Raw genomic sequence first — 23,107 nt, forward strand, 5'->3', positions numbered from 1 at the left:
GGCCTTTCCTGATCATCTTATCCAAAGTGACCCCATCTCATTCCTATTACTTGTTAACACACCAACTGATTAATTTACTTTGTAACACTTACTATGCTCCGAAATTACCTTATTTGTCTCCTTGTTTACTATCACTATTCTCCTTTTAAACATAAAACTCCTGAGAGCAGGAGCTGGATTTTTCTTGCCGCATCAAGGGCACACACCAGTTCTCAAATAAACTGAATGAAGAAGTGAATTAGGATTAGGAAAATGCCGTGGCAGTAGGTCAGCACTGAGTTAAGGTGAAAAACATTAATTCTCTCACTATGAAGCTAGAAGTTGTTGTAGGACTTTTTTTTTTTTTTTTTAAACTTCATAGGGTGTGTCCAAGTAGCAATAACACACAAGAGAAAAGAAAGAAGAGGGAGTGCCTAAGCTCTCCACTGATGACTTAAAAAGAATGTCAAAAAGAGCAAAATCTTGCTGGCTCCAGTTTCCACTCAGTTTATAATGCTGTTGGTATTGAAAGCAAATTTTCTTACTTCTAACAGATTCCAATGTTGGTTTCATTTCTCCCCAAGTAATATAGTTGTGCACCTTCTAAGCCCAGCTCTGCAATAACCCCATCAAGCACACTCACACCCATGCCAGCCACAGAGTATCTGAGAATCTCACTCTAAATAAAACTGTAGTTGATTCAAAATACCAGGTGGAAAAGGGTTTTCTCTTCCCAAGAACCTGAACACGAAGGCAAAACACATGCAAGAAGTGGGTTCTTCCTCACAATACCCCAGCTCAAGATTTGCTCTTCCTATAAAGGGAAGTGAGTGTAACAGGGAGCAGAAACCCCTGAAAGGTACAATTCAAAAGCGAAGGGTGGTTCGATGGCACCATTCAATCCAATGCTGTTTGTTTCACTGAACTTAATAAGGGCAGTATCTTAGCTATTAGTGATTGAAAAGTCCTTGAACTTGGAGCAGCACAAGAAAAGAGTGACACATGAAACCTGCTGCCCTTGTTTGCTGTTAGATGCTTCCCATGGCACACCAGGCACACACACCATGTCGAAAACGCAGCTCCATTAAATGCTGACAGAGAGAGAGACAGAGACACTTACGCGGCATGATCCCTTGGCTCACCAGCTCTTCTCGCGTCCGGCGCTGCTGGAGCTTCAACTGCAGCACTGCAGGGCGGCAAAGAAAGAGGAGAGACCAAGGCTCAGTTGGGCATTCCACCACAAAAGACACATTTTCAAATACAAAGAAAGTCTCAGAACAGAAGCGTGTAGTGTGAAAGAAGGATCCCTTTAATTGTGACTGTCTGTTAATTGCAGAAGTGGCCTGATACAGCAGGGTTTCCGTATTCTGCTGTGGGTGGCGAGAGGAAGTTGCGAAGGGTCTTGCAGGGCGATAACAATCCACAAAGTACCAAAGTCTTGCCTCTTGCTCAAAACCTCCTACAACACTGTATCCTCCTCCTAAGACTAAAAAAACACAAGTTCTTAACTCAAAGGAAATATAATGAGGACCAACACCCAGCAGGAAAAGCTTTCTAGATGTTCTACACTGTTTTCCTGGCAGCATGTGTTTACCATCGTGAGTGCAGTGAATGATACCGTGCTCACATAGATCAGGAAGTATTGGTTATTTGTAAAATCTTGTCTTTTGTATCTAAAAATTACACCTATATTCACCAAACAATGCATTTCTCTAGACCAGAAAACATTTTACCATCAATATAACTCTTTTCTTCCTCTTACTGTTCACTTAGAGCTTTTTTCTGTTGAGGGGAAACAACCACGCGACACAAGTCAAAGCGCACCCAGGATAGGGGAGGGTGACTCTGGCAACACCACCTAATGAAACACTCAATTAGGAATTTTTCTAAAGTTCAAAGTCAATGATCTCTATTTCAAATGCCAATGAAATGTAAAGGGCATTACCACTGCATACCATGCAGAACGACCATGGCACGGCCGGCATTCAGAGGGTAAGTGAGAAAACATTCAGAGAAGGAGGGTTAGGAGCCAAGGAAAGTCCCCTTATGTGGTAAGTCTTCAATTATAAGGTCTCTGCAAGTCACATTTGAGGGAGACCTGCATCTATTAGGAATCATATTATCTTAGGTTACCTGCCTTTTCCACTCAGAGAGCAGTTTTTAAGAAGGCCTCCAAGAATGGCAGAACCATAACTGGGCTCCTGACTACATCTCAAATTCAGCAAGTCCAAAGTAGAACCTTTCTCCCAAAAACCTAACCCACTTTCCATCCTTCTTGTCTCTTCAGAAAATGGAATCATGATCTGCAATACCTGCACTCCCCCACCCCCAAACAAGTATTAAAGTTTTTGAGCCAACTTCAAATCTTCCACCTCCCTCACACTCCTCCTCTTAACAAGTATCTGGCACCACAGTTTTGCCATGTTGCTCAGACAGCTCCCTGGCTCGCGACCTTACTTGTGGAGTACTTCCCCCACTGTAAATGCCCCAAGCAAGGCTGTCCAACTGCTCTTCCTCAAGTACCATGTACTGGCCCAACAGTTTATTCACTTCACTTGGAAATGCCTATCCTGACGTTCCTGACCCCAAGCAGGCAGAATTACTCTAGACCTCCTGTGAGCTACCTTTTATCTGTTATAAAAAGTATCGTAGTATTTTGCCCTATGCAACAGTTACCCCCTGAACATAGCTCATCTCTCCTACCAGTTTATAAACTCCTGGAGGGCAGAGGAATATATCTTATTAATACATGCCCTACATACCACTCAATACACAGTAAGCATTTAATAACTGTTTCTTGAATTGAACTGTATCTCAAAATGATAATACAGCCTGAGAGATCTTATCAGGAAGTTGTAACTATTACTATTAATTTTTTTTTTTTTAATTAACACTTAAAAGCAAAGACTTGCAGAAAAAATGGATAAAACAAGAGCCACACTAGTGGCTAACATTTATAGAGGATGTGTTCGGTGACAGACACTGTTCTATGTACTCTCATGTTTTAACTAATTTACTCAGATATATCTAATAACACCCCTATGGAAAGACATGGGCATTACTAATCCCATTTTACAGGTAGAAAATAAGGCCCAGAGTGATTCAGTAATTTACCTAAGATTATCCCACTAATAAGAGTCTGATTCCAGAATGTGGGTTCCTTACTTCTCTACTTCTTCAGCGTCTTCCGGAGCCTATGCTGCTGAGACAACAGGCACGGAATGTGACCACCTCAGCTGGTTCTCTGGTGAGACAGGCAAAGGGACTGAAGAAAAGGGATGTGGCTCAGGCCAGGGTCAAAGGAGTTTGAGTGATACTTCAGTAAAAATAAACTTAAACTAATCTAGGAATTTGATTTCAGATAAATTAGAACCACAGATTAGCAGCAACACTAATAATTACAATAAAATGCAAATACTTAACTAGGAGTCACTGAGTGTCACTGTGTCAGGCCCAGTGTTAAGTGATTGACCTACTTTTAACTTAAAAAAGGGGGGCTCTATGAGAACGGTACAATTATTATCTCCATTTTACACATAAGGAAGCTAAGGATCAGACCTTTAAAACTTTGCCTTAGGTCACACAGCTCAAAAGTGCTGGCATGAGAATTCATACCCAGGTCTTTGTGATTCTACTTAATACTATGCCATACGTCTCCTTGGAGGAAAGAAAGAAAGAGGGGAAAAAAGGGAAAATATCTGTCATCTTTTATATATATTGTTTTTTTTAAGATTTTTATTTATTTGACAGAGAGAGAGCACAAGTGGGGGGAGCCACAGGCAGAGGGTGAGGGAGAAGCAGGTTCCCCGCCAAGCAGAGAGCCCGAACTGTGGGGCTCAATCCCATGACCTGAGCCCAAGGAAGATGCTTAACCGACTGAGCCACCCAGGCGCCCTTATATATAGTGTTTCTAAAGCCCAGTGTAATATGAGCTATTAGAAAATGATTAAATATAAGAAATTGGAAAAAAATAAATATAACTGATTTGATTTCTGAGAACAGAGAAATCTAAATACAATTCAGTAAGTCTGAACACTTCAAAGAAACAATAACTAATGAAAACTCTGGCCATTATCCAAAAATAATTTTGAAATACCAATCAGCAGCCCTCCTAAATAACCCATCTAGAGACAGGGCCATAAGGGATATTATGCAAACTTCTTGACTGAAAAACTTATTGCCCCATGAGAATAAACATTTAAGTCTATGATTCAAGTTTTTTTTTTTTTTATGGAGAACACAGTAAAGGTTGATTTAGCTTTTGTTTTTCAAAAGGTCTAGCTCAAAGAGGAAAGTTTATCTAATGAATATTTCCATCTGTAAAACTAAATGATATTAAAGTTCAGTTACATGAAAATTCCATCCTGTCCCCTCTCAGCAGTGAACTCCAAACTCCGTGCTTATCTGAAATCTGACTAAGTTCTCCATTCACATAATAGAATTCACCCTTTATCAGTAGTATCTTGGGTATTGCCACAACCTGACTGTAGGCATGTACTTTCATACACTGCAAAACCCTCTCCTGCTAACTCGAACAATGTTTATTAGGAGGAAAAGAAAAAAGACCTAGGCAGTAAACTCCGAACTACAGTTGTCAACCTCTATATCATTTTACTTTAGAACTGATCTGCTTGGCTGTGTACAGATGAAAGGATCCCTCTTCTAAAACTTTCAACTACAAAGAAATAGATATTTATATGAATTTCCCCTTTCCTTAGTGTATCTTAATTCCTCTTAATTCTAAGCATTCTAAATAAAATGCCTTTATGTTTCCAAACTTCAGGGATTATTCATTTTATTTTTTAAAATTCAATTAGCCAACATGTAGTACATCAGTTTCAGATGTAGTGTTCAGTAATTTATCAGTTGAGGGATTATTCATTTTAGAAGAAACCATTTCATAACTTTCAGTACACAGCTTAAGAGCTGTATGTGCTGTGTTCACTAAAGAAGGTACCCAAATCAGGAGTACATTTCAAGGCCATACATTTAATGCACATCCACCCTCACCAAGAAGTGCCTGACACTAGTTCAAATGGTTATACTCCTAGATAGTGCTAGACCAAGGAGATTCAAAAGAGTAGGAATTCGACAAAATCTCTCTATTCATTATACATCACCATTTAGATTTCCTCTCCACTCCCCAAGTGGAAAAAAACCAAACAAAAATACCTATTTGTGTACATGCACAAGTCTTTATACTTTGACTGTTATTGAATTCCACAAATTTAATATATCATCTGTTTCTAAATGGGTCTGTGCAAGCAGCCTATATATAGATGAACAGATGTCTTTAAAGCTGATGAATGGTGAATCAACTGAGTTGCCTGCCAGAAAAAGGATTGGAATAAAAAGAAACCAAACCATAAAGTGGGGAACCCTAGGTTCTCCACTCCCTCACAGAATTAATCAAGTTTTCTACCTGTTTCAAACAAAGGTGATCAATCAATTGCTGTTGGAATAACTGGCTTCTTGGGAAATCAAAGTAAAGGAGTAAACTTCATATATTTCTGTCCTATAAAGACCATGGAAGTATGCTGATGGCATTCAAGAGGTAATGCCAAAGAAATGGACACATCAAACAGATCAATCAGGATCGGAAGGAAAAGCCAAATTTTTGGCTTTGTGGCATGTCCTCAAACCCAGCTCTGTGGCTTCCACTGGTGGGTAGTCCTGGATTTCACTGGGGAGGGAGATGTGCAGCTTGGCATGTTATTCTCACCTTATTCATATTTATCCATTACTGATTCTACAAAGGCTTCTAGAATAGAGAGATGAAGTATTTATGAGGGAAGTAGAAAAGAACAGGAAGGAGATTAGTATGGGAATGATAGCAAAAGAACAAAAACCCTCCCTTGGCATCATCCTTTGCTCAATAAGACCTCTTCAAGGAAGATTCTAATGGCAAGGGCATTTCCAAAGTCTGATCTCCTAGTAACTCATCCATTGTTTTCTCCACAATAAGTAAGCAAACACAATTTAATTCAGCAATAGACACCACTACCTCTACCTTCAAACTAGGAGAATCTGTTTCACTGGGAAGATAGAGAAGGAACAGGGTGGGTTTTAGCCTTAGGTGAAGCTTAGCATGCTAATAATTCAAATACTCATCTCTGCAGCAGTGAATTTTATTGGTGTATTTTACACTTCAGTTTATCCTATATGCCTTAAAAAATCAATTAGTGACACCCAAGTTATAAAACCACATCACCTATCACTTAGAACCAAAGGCTATTCTCCAAGTACTCACTAGTTTCATCCTTAGAATATATGATTAAAAGTAGGTGAAGGGTGCTCCCAGAAGAGGCTATTACCCCACATGTTCTGCTGCCTGGGTTACTCTACAGCATCACGACCAAAATACAGATTGAGAGTTGGGACGGGAACGGCTCTTCATTCATCTAATAAATGTTTACTAAACAACTAATGCATGTCGGGCCCTGTGCTAGGTGGTGGATACACCTGTGGTCTCTGGTCCCATAAAGCTTTCAGTCCAGCAGGGAAACAGACAGCAAATCACATATAAATAAGTACAAGTTATGATTAATGTTTTACAAGAAAAGAATAAAGGATATGACAGAGGTCAGACCCTGGAATTCATAGTTTCTCCTTTATATGCTCTGTAATAACTAACTTTTCACATTTCCTCTTTACTATTATATATAGTCAATTGTTTAAGATACTAAACGCCTTAAAAAACAGAGACCTCGGGGTAAACTATATTAAAATAAGTAAGTTAAGGCACACAGTTTCATTTATTCGCTTTATGCTTATTTACTTAGCTGCTCTACGGTTTACATACTAGTTGGTGAGCACACCAACTCACCTCACATTCATGCCCTCTTCAGTTCTTCCTTAGTTTCTTGTCAAAACTCTCCTTAGGCATTCACTCATGAAATATGAGGCTCTACTATACGTGCCAGATACTTTGCTTGCTACTGGGGATACAGCAATGACCAAAGTCGCTGCCTTCTGTGGAGTTTACACTTTCATGGGGAAAACAAACATCAAATAAGTACTTGTAAAAGTAAAGAGTATTTTCAAAGAAATACTCAGACACCACATCCCATCTAAGCAGTTAGACTGTTCCCATTATTCAATTCATCCATTTAAGATCTTTTGTACTCTCAAAGCCAGGGTTTGGTACTAGAGTACTGGGTACTGCATATGTGAATAAGACATGGTTCTCATTCTCATGGAATTCTTACATCTAATGGGAAAGAGAGACTCAAAATGAGTAATTACGATGCTATAAGAAAGATGTGATGGTCTGTAATCTAGATTTTTCTTAAAAAATCATAGGAAAATGCAACTTGGAGCTAATACACATGCCCTATATTAAAGGTCCCTGCCAAATTCAGTCATTTGGACTTATGTGTGATATACATGTATGCATAAATAATAAAAAGAAGTGGTCATGTCTTAAAAATAATAAAAATCCAAATAGTTATACATATTTTTTACATGCTATGAGAATGCAAAGGTGATAGTACCCAACACTGGAGTCACAGAGAAACAAGATCTTTGCTATATAGGGTAAGAATAGCAAACACACAAATGGCCTTAAAGGGGCGCCTGGGTGGCTCAGTCGTTAAGCGTCTGCCTTCCGCTCAGGTCATGATCCCAGGGTCCTGGGATCCAGCCGCACACCGGGCTCCCTGCTCAGTGGGAAGCCTGCCTCTCCTTCTCCCACTCCCCCTGCTTGTGTTCCCTCTCTCCCTGTGTCTCTCTCTGTCAAATAAATAAATAAAATCTTTTTTTTTTTTTTTGAAATGGGGCCTTAAAAGTTTTTATCCTCATGATCAGTTTTACTAAAGTTTCAAGTAATTTCTTGATGTTGTTCCCGAGAAGTTAATACGCTCCTCTAGGTCCCTATTTATTGTAATTTCCCACTAGTCTTTCCTGATAGAGATCAGAAAGATATAAAAAGGAAGTGAGGCATCTGTGCTCCCTTATTCCTTCCCATCACCTCTCCATTCTGGTTCTCAGTCCCTGCTCTGTCCTCCAGCATCCCTGGGGCTGTTCTCTTTTCCTGCACTTTATGTAGGATTTCCTCATGCTTTCTAAACTCTAAGTTTCTCTAGACCCTTTCATGATTTATTCCCTTCCTTCAACTTGGAAAACCAGCCTGAATGGGTTAGCACAGTGTACAGTGCACCAAAAATGTGTTTCTGGCTTGTGCTTTTAATATAAACAAGAGCATTTTTAAGACCCCAATGTATTCTATAATTAGCTCTATCCTTAACCAGAAAGGGTTTACTGTCAACCGAACTATAATTTCTGCGGAATGGGGCAAACAATTCATATTGGGTTGGTTATATGAATATTTTGTAAGTTCCAAGTGAATACAATACATTTACAGAACTGACCTTTAAGGGAAGAACAAAGAACATCAGAGAAAGAATCAGAAGACACAAGTTCTAGTCCTGGCTCTGTTGCTACCTAATCAAGTCACTTAACTTCTTTTAGCTTCAATTTTCCCACTATAGTACAATTTGTAAAAATAACTCCTGCACTTTGAGCTAAAAAAAAAAAACAAAAAAACACAACGTATGTGAAAAATGCTTTGTAAAATCGTAACACGGAATATAAACCTTTCACTAGAATGTAAATCTTTTATCTCAGCTAGCTTTTCTTTAGGACAGGAACAGACACTGCTAGTAATCTGGTACCACACTTCCAATGACATGTTTTATTTTGCAAAATAAAAGGGCCTTACATCAAAACATCCTTATTTAAAATCATATCCTATGTTGTTCTGGGGAAGGGGGAACCAGGAGGGAGCTGCAGCTGGAGAGAAGGAAGAGGAGGAGAGGGAAAAAGAGGGGAGAAAGAGGGGAAGGAAGGGGGACAGGGAGGGGAGGGGAGGGTAAGGGAAGTGTTTCCTTTTGGAAGGCAGTTCCAGCAGTGAAGAAGAACCCTCTATTCCCAGACTCTATTCAGTATGGTATTTCTAAAGGGTAAGACCCAGAGAAAAGCAGAAGGATCAGTACCCATTCATTAATAAAATTAAATATATGATGAGTGTTCAAAGCATGCTCCTGAAATTCTAAGCTGTCAATACAGAAATAGTGGCTAAAGGACCCAGAAAGGTCATTCATCTGTTGCCAGAGAAAAAAGGACCTGCAGAAATTCAGATCCAGAGTTAAGACAAAAGGAGGAGGTGGAAGTAAGAAAAGTAAAGGTAATTCTCTCTGGGATCCTACCGATTCACCATCTAAAAATCATATGCAATGAGGTATCCTGGATTGGATCTTGGAACACAAAAAGAAAATCAGTGGGAAAGCATATGAAATCCAAATAAAGTTTGTAATTTACTTAGTAGTACACCAATGTTACCTCTTAGTTTTGACAAATGTACCACAATTATATAAGAAGCTAACATTAGGGCAACTGGGTGAAGGGTATATGGGAACTCTCTATACTACCTGTGATTTTTTTGTAAGTCCAAGATTATTCCAAAATATAAAGCTTATTAAAAAAAAAAACCCATCGATTTGACTCTCCCTTCAGAAAGATTTATGAATCAATTACTAAAACATATTAAGGGTCAGGTTTTTCAAACTGAAATGTTACCATCTACTGGAAAGAAATTATGGATTCATTCTTATAAATGACTAATTAATAATTAAGAATAATAATGGGGCTAATAAATTCAAAATATAAAATGATTGTGGCATAAACAAATACAATGAACTACAATGTAATGCTGAAGAGAGAAATCCCTAATTCTGTTTAAAATTACACACATATGGGGCACCTGAATGGCTCAGTGGGTTGTGTCTGACTTGGGCTCAGGTCATGATCTCAGGGTTGTGAGACTGAGCCCCACTTTGGGTTCCCCAGTAAGGGGGGAGTCTGCTTCCCCTCTCCCTCTGCTCCTCCCCCCACTTGCACACTGCTCATTCTCTCTCTCTGAAATAAACAAATAAATCTTTAAAAAAATAAAAAATAAAATAAAATCACACATGCAAAAAAACCACCTATGAGATTTCAAATTGGATTGTTTTACCAATATGCTCAATCATTCAACCCTTTCACAATCCTATAAGTTTCTCTTCTCTGTATATACTGTATAAACGTGAGTTAAATAATCTCTCAAATAATCTGCTTTAGATATCAGAAGTAATACCAAAAAAAGATGAAATATTATCTTCTTAATCTAAATACTCTCAGAGATTCAGGCAGAGAGATGAAGTATCTACCTGGGGTGGCAAACCTGGGTTACTTATATATCTACCCTGACATGTATTTACAAAGGATAAGCTTATGAATATCTAACTCAAGCCACTGAAATATGTACAATAAAAGGTCTCTGTATTGTGAAATAATAAAATAGTGAAAACATGCATGTGCCATCTTATTACCTTTTTTTTTTTTTTTTTTAAAGAAAGGGAGCAGGGAGAAGCAGAAGGAGAGGTACTGGGGATACAGCAATGACCAAAGTCGCAGCCTTCTGTGGAGTTTACACTTTCATGGGGAAAACAAACATCAAATAAGCTCAATCTCACACCACTGAGATGATGATCTGAGCCAAAATCAACGTCACTCAACTGATTGAGCCACCCAGACAACCCATCTTATTCAATTCTTAAAACAAAGCTATGTGGAAGGTGCTATTATTATACTATGTTGTAGCTGAGGAAATTGAGCGTTAAGACAGATTAAGCAACTTGCCTTAAGTCACCCAGCTCCATTTCGATCTACAGCCAGAGCCCTTAGCCACTATTACATGTTGTGTTTCTCTTCCTTCATAAAACAGACCAGTTCCTCATATTTAAAAATGACACTGTTAACAGTGCTTTCTGCATGATGTGGCTGGAAAAAAAATGATCTATCTACTTACTAACAGGGAAAATCCAGGTGATTTCAGCGAATAGTACAGGGCATTTCAGAATCCTAGAATCTAAAAGCCTCCTTATATTAAAATTCTAAAAGGAATACAGACTAACAGGGTAACAGAGGCCACATGTAAAGGTCATTCAAAGGAGCTCCTCCCAGAGACAGGAGGCGAAGGATACAAGAGAACTTCACAGGCCTACTTCCCATTTGGCTCTCAATGCAGAAACATCCACACTGAAAAGCAGAGAGCACCTGCTTCCTGGTACAACTTCATTCCTGCATTCTGCCAGGGGTTTTTCCCTAGTATTAGAGAGATTCTGAGTTGATTCATTCATTCATTCCTTGAACTGATATTTATTATGCATGTACTGTATGCTAGGCATTATTCTAGATGATACAGCAGTAAAATGGACAGATGAGGTCCCTGCCCTCACAGAGCATATGCTCTAGTGGGAGAAACACAGTAAGTTATTTATGCTACAATTTCCAATAGTACATTATGTGAAGAAAAGTACAGCAGAATAAGAGAGCAGAGAATGACTGGGGGTGGTAATTTTACAGAGTACACAGGAAGGCCCTTCTGAGGAGACAGATGACTCTTATATAGAAACCTACATAATATGATAAAACCATGAAAAGATCTGGAGAAAGAATTCCAGGCAGCAGAAACAGAGCACGCACAAAGGCACTGAGTGAGAAGAGGCCTGTCTTGAGAAGGAAACTAAGATATGAGAGATGAGGAATCTAATCTGTTGAACTCTTGATGGGATATACCACTACAGTGACTCATTTCATCTCAACAGCTATTTGAGGTATGTATTACCTCCATTTTATAGATGAAGAAACAGCAGTTCAAAGAGGTTAAGTAACTGTGTGCACAGCTAATAAGTGGTAGAGCCAGAGTTCAAACGCAGGTTGGCCCGATACCAAAGCCTATGCTTTTTCTGCTACATCGCATTTAATGCCAGAGTCAAAAACAAAAATAATAATTATGCATAAATAAATAAGTAAATAAATCAAACTCTTTCCCATATCCTCAAAATCTGGGGCTCACCATTTCATTTTGGGTAGCTGTTATCTCCCCCTTGAAGTAATGTTCTCCTTTAACTGCAGTGGGCAGATCTCAAACTACCAGCTACTTCAATGCCCTCAGTCTCTTTCCTGAGGATCCGTACATAAGGCAATGCTCAAATGACGAACTCCATCACACAAGATCTGAGCATAACACATACTTGCACCAGACATCTGAATGGGGTGGAGATACACTGGGAATGTGCTTCCTTTAGACTGGCAGGGCCATCTGAACAAACCCTTCCAAAGTTAAAGGCACCAGGAACAGTGTTTTCCCTGCCGCATTAGTTCTGCACGTTCACCCAGGAAATGTGGGCAGCCTTGACTCTCATTTGCTATTCTATGTGGGTATTACTGGTGCTGACATTTTGCACCCAACTTTGTTGAGGGTAGGTGACAGCTGAACAGATTCAAAACTTGGAACAAGGTAGTTATTCTACAGCAAGCTAGAAGTGACAAAAATTCTTTCCCTTAAAACTATATTAGAGTACTTATTCTTTCTAGATCTTTAATAATAATGTGGCCCTGAAAGACATAGCATGGTAGAATATTCAGGACTGAAATAATGAGGGAGGCTTATATCCCCATATAAATTCTGTAAATACTTAGAAAGTTAGTGTTGGTTTTTTTTTCTATCAAAGTATTTCAAACTCTCCCTATAGGCTGATACTATTTAGCTTCATCCTATTTTTGAAATTAACTTTCAGTGTTTGTAGGAATTAATGACAGCTCATTTAACAGACATTTTGAGAGAAAAAAATAAAAAGGTAAATCCTGATTTCTTTCTTTCTTTTTTTATTTTTTTAAGGAGGCTGCAGTGTAGAGCCCAATGCAGAGCCTGAACTCACAACTCTGAGATCGAGACCTGACCTGAGATCAGTAGTTGGTTAAGCATCTGCCTTCGGCTCAGGTCATGATCCCCAAGTCCTGGGATGGACCCCGCACTGGACCTCCGGCTCGTGGGGAGCCTGCTTCTCCCTCTCCCTCTGCTGCTCCCCATGCTTGTGCTCTCTCACTGTCAAATAAATAAATAAAGTCTTAAAAAATAACTAAAAATAAATGAAAGCAAATTTTCTCTGGGGCGAGGATTAGGAAACAGGTGATCAGAAATGAGAAATTTGGCCAAATGTGCTAAAAATACACACATACAAAATCTGGAAGTTCTTAAAATATTTACGTGTAAATTTCTCTATGGGTACTTAAGGGAAAAAATAATAGTTTCTCCCCTTAACCCCTAGGTGATGTAAAATTATATCTATTTGTCTCAAAAAAATTAAAGGAATATTTTAAAATTAATTTTGGTAAAAGCTACAGCAAAATTGTTCTTTTCTGTAGAAGATGGAAAGGCAAAAAAGTGGGAAAGTTAAATTTCATGCAGCATATGAAGTATGAAAGCTATAAGTCTATCAGCTAAAATTGTTGCAAAGGTTACAATTCTCAAGACCAAATACATAAAGGAAAAGCCAGTCTATTAAAATACAGTAACCCATGTAACTACTGAAGGATTTTCCTACTCCCCATTCTCCAGGTTTAGTCAGGACATCGCAGAAATAAATGTATATGTAACTGTAAAGGAGTTCATGTTGTTTGAAGAACTGCAACTTTGTATTTCCTGAAGTTTGTGTGGTCAAATTTGCAAGTGGAACATTTCATTACTACAGGTTTTGCACAAAATTTTACGAAACAAACCTACATTAAGTTAAAGCAGAACTGAAATCAATGCCTTTTCTGGCCACTTCAGGAATGATTTCCATATATTTTCCTATCACAGAATCCTCCTTTTCATTTAGATGTTTGGCTCCTTCAATACACACCATGGGTGGAGGGGACATTCTAGCTCCAAAGCTAAAATGGTGGTAGAATGCAGAGTAATCAAACAATTAACCCAGTTACCACATACCACATTTTTCTAGCATAATTTTGAGGGATGCAGAAGGTGCCACACCTATCAGCAGAATGCTTATTTTTAAAATGTCCCGGATACTAGCTTGTAGTTTCCCTCCTCCTGCATTTTCAAATCATCCCAGTATTAACATCCCTCATTCAGAAGCCTCACCCTAGTTGTTCTGAGAAAATGCATTACATTTGTCTGACACTCTGTGTGATACACAAGCAAGACCCCTCTTTCTCTGACTCTTCCGCCTCATCAAAGCATGAAAACAGCCAGAACTACAGCAACAGCTGGGGATCATTAAACCGACAGAAATAGCTTAGGAGACTCCGTTGGTGTGTGAGTGGGGGGAGGAGAGGCTCAGTATCAGATTAAAAAATCAAAAGGGCAACAGGAAAGGGGGGGGATCAGGTGAAGCCTAAGAAGTGTATCATACCCAAATTTCCTTTACACAGCCAAAGGGATGCACTGAAGCCAAAGAAGGGACAGGTGACTGCAGCTTATCTTGCTTAGCCCCCACCTATGCTCATATGGAAGGCTTAGTCCAACCTACAAATGCGAGTCAATGAAGACAGGTGGGGGTGGGAAGACAGGGGAGTCATGGCATCTCAACGGCTAACCCTGGGTCATCCCAGTCTGGAGGAATCTCTCAGAAGATGTGAGTCACTTCTGGGGCTGCGCTGACAGTAAAAATCAACTCCAAGAGGGGCAGGGGTACAAAAATACAGGCTAGTCCCAAAGTGGACTCAAGGATCGACCCAGTCACAAGGTATCCCTTCAACTGGGGAGGACCAAATGCTAGATGAAATGCAGGCTGTCGGGGCTGTTCATGCCAGCACACACCCACGCCTCCAATACTAGCTTTGTAATCTGCCAGGCCTCCGAAGGTCAGTACAGGAATGTGCCATCTGCCTGGCCCACTGCCTGAGTGTGTTCAGCACATATCTGAATGCCCTACAGGAGCTTTAGTCAGATCACTCCATGGGAGTGGGCTTGCATATCCTGATCTCTATGCCTTAGTCTGCTTAGTTGTAGGATCCTGGTGTATTCCTCTCCATCCTCACAATTGCTAGGTTGTCATTTAATACCAAGACCTATCCCACCAAGGCATCTTCTGCATAACTAATCTCACAGGACAGCAGTTTCAGACAGTTCCCCACCTGCAAGCCTGAACAGGAAATGATTCGACTGCAGATATTTTGACTGCAACTCTCTTTGGCAAGAGTGTTTGTTAACTGTGGGATTGCATGAACTTTAGCTGAACATTTTATTTGATGCATCTAATGATTTACTAGAGAAGGCTCTATGCTGATGCTTGTTTGCAACAAAAGCAACCACTACACTACCCTCTTCTAGAATGGCTTCTTTTCTAACTCACAAATCCACAGGAAAATATGCTCATGCATATTTCCAAACTATACCAGTTTTGGCTAAATAACTGTATTTGAACATGGTTTTCAAAAAAACACAGTAATTGGCTTATTCTGAATATTTTAAGTTAATATTACGAAGGGTAGGAGATCTATAAACATAAAACCACTACAGAGGAGACTAAAAAAGAGTTTATATACATATTTAGTTTATACACACACATACAGATAAAATATCTCACATACAGTTCATTTTAAGGCTGCATAACACCAAAGGACAGGATATGTGTCAACCACACTTGTGACTATAATAATTGTTCTCAGTGTGTGCAGCCTAGGTGGGAGCAACGGCACTAATACATCTCTCATCAACCTTTAACAGAGTACATTCTTCACAGAAAATATAAAAAAAGATGTCATAAATATCTATAATCAGTCACTTATGATGTACATGCCTTGGTACTAGGGACACAGCAGGAACTGAGAAGAAAAATAATAAATATAATAAAAATAACTAATAAAAATAATATAGGGGCGCCTGGGTGGCTCAGTTGGTTAAGCGACTGCCTTCGGCTCAGGTCATGATCCTGGAGTCCCGGGATCGAGTCCCGCATTGGGCTCCCTGCTCAGCAGGGAGTCTGCTTCTCCCTCTGACCCTCTTCCCTCTCGTGCTCTCTATCTCTCATTCTCTCTCAAATAAATAAATAAAAATCTAAAAAAAAAAAAATATATATATAACACTTTACAAAGCTACTTGCACACATATGATCTTATTTGACTCTATGAGTTAGGATGGCAGGCATTATACCCATGATACAATGGAAGAAACTGGTTTGCCAAGCTTAGAGTAATTTAGCCAAACTCAGTTGGCAAGATCAAACCAAGAACTTCAAGTTCTCGACTATCAGCTCAGGGCTGGAACACTAGCTGCCTACCACAAAAAGGCTTTCAGCCCTCAAGGAATCAATCTCTGACACCTAATGCCTTGGCCAGTGTTTCTCAGATGTACCAAGTTTCTTCCCAGTAAGAATCTCACCAATCTCCTGGACCAGCGTCATATTCTGAATCTAATTCAAGAAAATCGTGGGGAGGGGCACCTGGGTGGCTCAGTCGTTAAGCATCTGCTTTCAGCTCAGGTCATGATCCCGGGCTCCTGGAATCGGAGCCCCGCATTGGGCTCCCTGCTCGGCAGAGAGCCTGCTTCTCCCTCTCCCACTCCCCCTGCTTGTGTTCCCTCTCTCACTGTCTCTCTCTCTGTCAAATAAATTCTAAAAATCTTAAAAAAAAATTGTGGGTAAAGCTTATTTATTAATATCACTGACAATTAAAAGATCTGAGGGGCGCCTGGGTGGTTCAGTTGGTTAAGTGTTTGCCTTAGCTCAGGTCATGATCTCTGGGTCCTGGGATCAAACCCTGCATCGGGCTTCCTGCTTGACAGAGTCGGCCTCTCCCTCTGCCCCTCCCCCCTGCTCAGGCTTGCGCTCTTTCGCTGTCTCCCTCAAATAAATATATAAAATATTTTTTAAAAAAGATCTGAGTTTCTTCTGAAGACTAGAATTATTAATATGAGATACTGAATAAAACTGAATTAGGACAGAGTGCTCAAAATATATCTGTCATTTAGGATGAACACATTTTTGCTTATGGGCATGATACTGCCCTCTAGTGCCAGGAAGCACAGTACCCTCAGCAGACTAACTCAGCTAATGCATTATTAACCACCTACTGTGTATAAACACACTTCACTAATAAGCACTTTAAAGGTGGGGGGAAAAAGAAAAATGGTTAAGCCAATCACACACATACAACCATAAAAACTGTATTAAAGGGGCCCTCAAGGAATTTATAAATGTAATAGAGAAGATAAGAAATGTAAAACAAATTCCTGTAATCAAGGACAGAGTTTTAAGTGCTTTGAGTCTGCAGAGAATAAATCACTAGAGTACAAAAAGGACAGGGCAAGCTTTGTAGGAGCAGCAGCATATAACCGTTTCTGGAGGACTTCATACACTAGATAGGAACAAAAACCAAAACCTAGATAGGAGCCAAGACCTAGAGGTAGGAAATACTATAAGGTTAAGAACATAACTAATATGTTCCAATTTAGATGGAGAACTAAGTTTGTGAAAAGGAGTAAAAGGAAGCTGGAAAGGCTGGTGAAGGTCAGACTGTGAAGGGTCTGAAACTATGCCATCCAATATGGTAGCCACTTACCTCATACGCTCTTCAAGTTAAAATTAAAAATTCAGTTTCTTAGTCACTCCAGCCATATTTCAAGTCTCAACAGCCACATATGGTTAGTACCTACCGTACTGGAAGTGCTGATACGGTACTGGGCAGTGAGCTGTACCAGAAGGTCGTATTAAACCACAAGAATCAATCTTTCAAGGCTTCTTCTAAAAAATGCAGTTCTGATCCTTGCCAAAGTCTATTAATAAAGAAAACCACGGGCCCTAATGCCATAAGGGGTAAATAAAAGTGTGGTTCCTATCCTTGTAGGCATTTCCAACTGTCAACTAAAACAACAGGAAAAGTATCACACATGGCCTCCTAAGGTCCTAAACAATTCTTTTTAAAAATGTGTGCCAGCTTTTAGAATCCTTTTTTTTTTTTTTAACTTAGGAAAAAGAAAAGACAGAGCTAAGAAAACCATGAAAGAAGGAAAAGATTATCATCAGGCATTTATCTATAATAATAAAACACAAGACTGAGAAGAGTCACTTCCACTGGGTAGTTTTGAGTATTTGAAGGAAGAACTATCTTTATCCCTCAAACACCTGCTTCAGCCCAAAAGGAGTAATACTGGACATCCTTTATACTTTCATTATCTAATGAACAATCTATTTCTTCTGTGCAGTTTATAAAACAATCATTTAAAAAAACAATGTGTACTGGTAGAAAACATAGTATGAGTTCTCTCAAGATCCAACAGACATAAAGAATTCTAGATACAAGTTTCCAAGTACAGTATAAAATCAGAAAAACATAGTCAATTGCTTTGGCTAGTTGTCGAAAATTACCATTCTGATCCTATTTATGACAAGTCTGCATCTTTGTTCTATACACTGCTACACTTGAAACAAAGATATTCTTAATGTTCACACTGGGAATCTGAAACACCATAATCCTCTGGTTACAGAAAATCGACAGTAGCAGCCCAAAGCTTTAGGTCCTAAGCCATACTGTCTCTCTGCCTTTCAGATAATCTTCCCTGAAATGTTACTGTGGTGTTTCTTTGACATTAGTCTATAACACTTCTGGATATTAAAAAAAAAAAGTCAACTCTCAATCCGTTTTTTAAACTATTCTCTTTGCAAACTGGGCACTGATAATCACTCATCTCCTCGTCAGTGGATTCATTCATTGCTGATGCCACAAGCTCAAATCGTCCTGTCAGATGTTAGTAAAGTCCCAAAGAAATCTTAACAATTCAAAAGAAATGTCTAAGTTATGTAATCAATAGTGGAGATTGTGTATAAATTCTGCTAATGGACAACAGAAAGTTTTCCAAGCTAGGAGAGAGAAAATGTTGACAATTCTTTTCCATTCATATCTGTTAAAATTTGAATGAAGTCCCTATCCTCCCTTTTTTTCCCCATAACTCTGAGTTCTTCTGAAAGAATTACCGAACTTTTTTGCAGAACTCAAATGTGTCCATTCTACTCCCAAAGAATATTTTTCCAGCAGTTTCAAAATACAAAAGAGGGATGTTCACAAAGGAAAAATCCTTCATGGGTGTTAACCTAATAAACAGTTTCCTGCTATCTTTCATACATGTGGATGTAATTCTAATGTAACTCTACAATTACTAAAAAGATTGGTAAGGCCAGCCCAAACCGTTCACCCTAACCCAAACTAACATGCAGTGTAAGTAAAAAGCCTTCCAAGTATTATTTTATTCCAAATTATGGTATCTTAGTGTAATGAGATCTCAGAGAGTATCTATCCACTTTCAGTATTTGACAGAGAGAAGAAACTAAAGTCATCATCACTAGCTCCCTATTTGTACAGAACCTATGGCCAGAGTATGTTTTACTGATAAAACACTACATTTGACCCACATAAAGGGGAAGAATACCATCTTATAAAGTTTTTTCTTCCTCCTTCCATAATCTAGGTTCAGTACATGAGCTGTGCAAGGCTGGAAGGAAGGGAGCAAGAAAAACATCCTAAACACTGTCCCTATCAGGTCATGAAGTACACCCTATGGTACCATACTCAGTCGTCTACCTACTGAGGGCTCAACAAGCTTTAATAAAAACCCTGAGAGAGTAAACCACCCGAAGTCAAAGCTTGGACGGCTACAGAGGAATAAGGAGGAGATAAAAAGACTGCAATAAATTAAGGAGGAAACAAAAGCATGCAAATCCCAACAGGATAAATATGCCAACCTTCCCGAAAACTGTGATAAGGGGCCAGGCACACTGCTGAGTAGCTGTCCTTTCCAGGCTCCAGGACAATCCATGAGAGTGGCAGAATCCTGAAGGTGGGTTGATGAATCTTGGTCTTCTCCTCCAGCATGCTGGGGGAGATGTGAGGCTCCAAAGGCCAGTGTTGCAATAAACCTGTCTTCCTTACCTCACTCCTTAAAGAGGCCATTTATTATTTGCTGAAAATCTGATTAGCATTGCTCTTTAGGTTAAAGTGGGTACTTCATTTCTGCAGTGCTAACGGTTGTAAGAACAGCTAGATCCCAAGTTTACTTAAGGAGTGGGGCATTAAAAGCAGTGACAGCAGAAGGTCAGAATCAGTAAGTCTCCTGGAAAACATTTCTTCCTGTCAGCACTGGGCCTCGACACAGACACCTCCCTCCTCTACCCAAATGCCAAAAAGCAGGACTGGGATGATTTCAATGTGTAGAGCTGGAAGAGAAGAGGGTTCCCTTAGAGAAAATGCTCATAGCAACCAACCAACCTCATTCACCCAAAATAGTAAACAGTTGGTTTCTCTGCTCAGAACCAAAAGGCTTCTGCCAGACAAGCAGTATCACATGACCAGGTTCCCTCTTCTCTCCTCTGTCCCCTCCCTTCCTGTGCAAAGTCTGCACCAAAGTGGAACAAGGACCTATAACACTGGACTATTTTATTTCACTTGACATTTGTTTTTAAAATGTTTACAGATGAAAGATACCAAACTGGGAGGAAGGGCAGTCAGTACCAAGGGAAAAACTCACTAAGAATTTACTTTGAAACAAGCCACATCACAGCATCAAGAAGGGGTACCATAAACATAATGGTTAATTGGCACATGTGCTCAATGAATGAATAAATGAGTGAATAGACACTTCTTAGCAATTTGCAGATATTTTGGTGACAAATCTCTAAAAAAAGATACAGCTCAGTACATATTTGACTTTTTCATTTAGAAAGAAAATAAAGGCTCTTAAGATGCTAGCTAGTGTTAGAGACAATATAACTGCAACAGTAGCAGCCCACCAAAAATCTGAGATTCATACCCTTATTTACCTCAACTTACCTCACCATTTGATTCTACTCCTTAGATGTCACAGTCCCGTCATTCAAATCACTGGGTAGAAAATCGGTGCAGCTATACCAACAGACTAAATTGGAAAACCTTCAAAGCTAATTATGGAAACAGCCGCCATCATGACACTCACTGGCATTCTCACCTAAGGTGGTCAGGAAGGCCGGCAGCACAGCTAGAGCTTCTTCTCCCCACAAGGCTCCCCAGCACTTGAAAGCTGAGCAAGGCATAAAACATAAGAGGCATGGAAGCAAAAACCTCTAGTGGAACAATCTGTTCTAGGAGGAAGACAGGCGAAGTGTAAGAATCAACTGTGTGACCATCATCTGCCACAGCTCCTACACAGAGGGCCAACCAGTGGGCTTTGAGGTAAGAGTTGCTCCTAATCATCTATCCCCTTGCACTGTAAAATGTTCAATAAATATCTGTAATATGGAAAGAAAAAATGAAAAAGAAAAAATATATCAGAAATCCTTAATTTAAGCAACATCTTTTACCCCGAAATAACCATGTGAAGATAATAATTTGGCCAGTGTCAGAATACAAATGCTACCAATAAAGAATTTGCCAGTGAGGATGAGGAGCAACTGAAACTCGCAGACATTACTGGGAGAATACAAAATAATGATTTGGGAAAATAGTTTGGAAGTCTCTTATAAACTTAAACTTGGATTTACCATACAACTCAGTAATCCCATCCCTGAATACTTAAAAAGGGAAATGAAAACATATGTCCACATAAGGAGCTGTACATGAATATTCATAGCAGCTTTATTTTAATTGCCAAAACCTAGAAACAACCGAAATGTCCTTCAACTTGTAAATGGAATAAAAAATGGTGGTACAGCCATAGGACAGAACACTACACAGTGATAAAACACATGAACTACTACCACAGACAACATCATGTATGAACCTCAAAAGCATTATGCTAAGCAAAAGAAGGCAAATGCAAAAGGCTACAATACTGAATTTATATGAAATTCTGGAAAAGACAAAACTATAAGGGCAGAAATAAAATCAGTGGTTACCAAGGCTGGGGAATGGGGGAGAAGACTGTCTACAAAGAGGTACAATGGAACTTCTTGATGGAAATATTCCATATATCTTGATTGTGGTGGTGGTTTACTTTTTATCAAAACTCACCGAACTATACCTGTAAAAGGGATGACTGTTACTGCCTATTAACTGATCTCAATTTTTAAAAGAAAGCAGATTACAAAATACCATGCATAGAGGCAGAATGGAATAATAGCAGTTAAGAATACAGGCTCTGGCGCTAGATAGCCAGGGTTTAAATCCTGGCTCTACCACTTACTAGCTGAGTGACCTGAGATCCTTAACATGCCTGTGCCTCCATTTCCTCATCTGTAAAGTGGGGATAATAGTATTTACCTCATAGCGTTACTGTAATAAATGAGTCAACACATGTAAAGCACTTAGAACAGTGTCTATCCTGTGTTCAGTAAATGCAAGCTGTTGTCATCACCCAATTATGTAATGCATACATAAACATGTCACTGTGCACAGAAGTGATTGGAAGGGTAGTTACCATCTGGGTGGTGGGAATAGGCTGACTGTATTTCCTCTTTTTCTCCCTTCTGTTTATCTGTATCTTCCAAAAATTCTACATTAAACAACTATTGCCTTTGTAATAAATAAAAATTTTTTTTCCTCAAAAAAACATTTTTTTCAAAATGAAAGAAAGAACACTGGGCTGGGACTCAGGAGTTCTGTTTTTCAGCTGTGCTGCTCATTACTTAGTTTATGACCTCAAGGTGTCACCTTTGTCTCTAAAAAATAGGGGCTACAGCAGATAGGATGTCCTCCATTCCTAAAATGGAATGGTTCTCTAAGATTTATGGTGGGACTGGGCAAGCTATACCCTTTATTTCGTTTCACTTTTCTTTTCATATTTACTGTCTGCCTACCATGTGCCAGGCTGTGATACAGACAGATGAAACACCCCAGCCCCTGCCTTCATGGAGCTTACAACAGGCTCTAAGCAGAGTCAGACTCGTACCCAATCATACAATCTGTCAGCATGATAAGTGCTCTGATGGGAACTCAAAAAGAAGACCTAGCTGGGTTTGGAGGAGTTAGAGAAGACACCTGACCTGAGACCTGGATGGTTTAAAAGAAAAAAAAAAGTCAAACTAAAGATGGGGAAGGGACCTGCAACCAAAGGGAGAGGAACATACAAAAGCAAAAGGTGTGAAAATAACAACTTCTTGGGGAACAGAGGATAGAGAAAAAGGAAACAGAGAAAGGGCATTTTTGACAGCAGTATGGAAACAAAAAGAACCAACCCCAGCAGGGGGAGGTTGGTCAGGAAGAGGGAAACGGGTACTCAGACTGTTGATAATTTCCAGAAATCATATGGGACTATAAATGATTTATTCTTATTCAAATGTCTATATATGCAACGAAGAAACCTGGTAAATATTAGTCTAAGATGTACTTTACTATA

The 23,107-nt window shown here is 39.3% G+C and overlaps 1 protein-coding gene across 6 annotated transcripts in view; it reads right to left on the reverse strand.

The window, feature by feature from the left end:
* Positions 1-23,107, reverse strand: part of MRTFA (myocardin related transcription factor A) — a 192,814-nt gene that overhangs the window by 38,385 nt on the left and 131,322 nt on the right. For 5 of the 6 annotated variants that reach the window (XM_088025383.1, XM_028115594.2, XM_028115589.2 and 2 more), the window contains one exon: positions 1,100-1,165. In XM_088025383.1, the coding sequence (XP_087881509.1) occupies positions 1,100-1,106 (7 nt within the window). In that variant the 5' untranslated portion in view covers positions 1,107-1,165. Of the gene's footprint in view, positions 1-1,099; positions 1,166-19,544; positions 19,768-23,107 lie in introns of those variants that run through there. The other variant, XM_028115590.2, reaches the window with a different exon arrangement.

The sequence above is a fragment of the Eumetopias jubatus genome, unplaced genomic scaffold (assembly GCF_037043125.1).
Source record: "Eumetopias jubatus isolate StellerSeaLion01/CBP00866 unplaced genomic scaffold, mEumJub1_p1.0 scaffold_8, whole genome shotgun sequence".
Classification (NCBI taxonomy): Eukaryota; Metazoa; Chordata; class Mammalia; order Carnivora; family Otariidae; genus Eumetopias; species Eumetopias jubatus.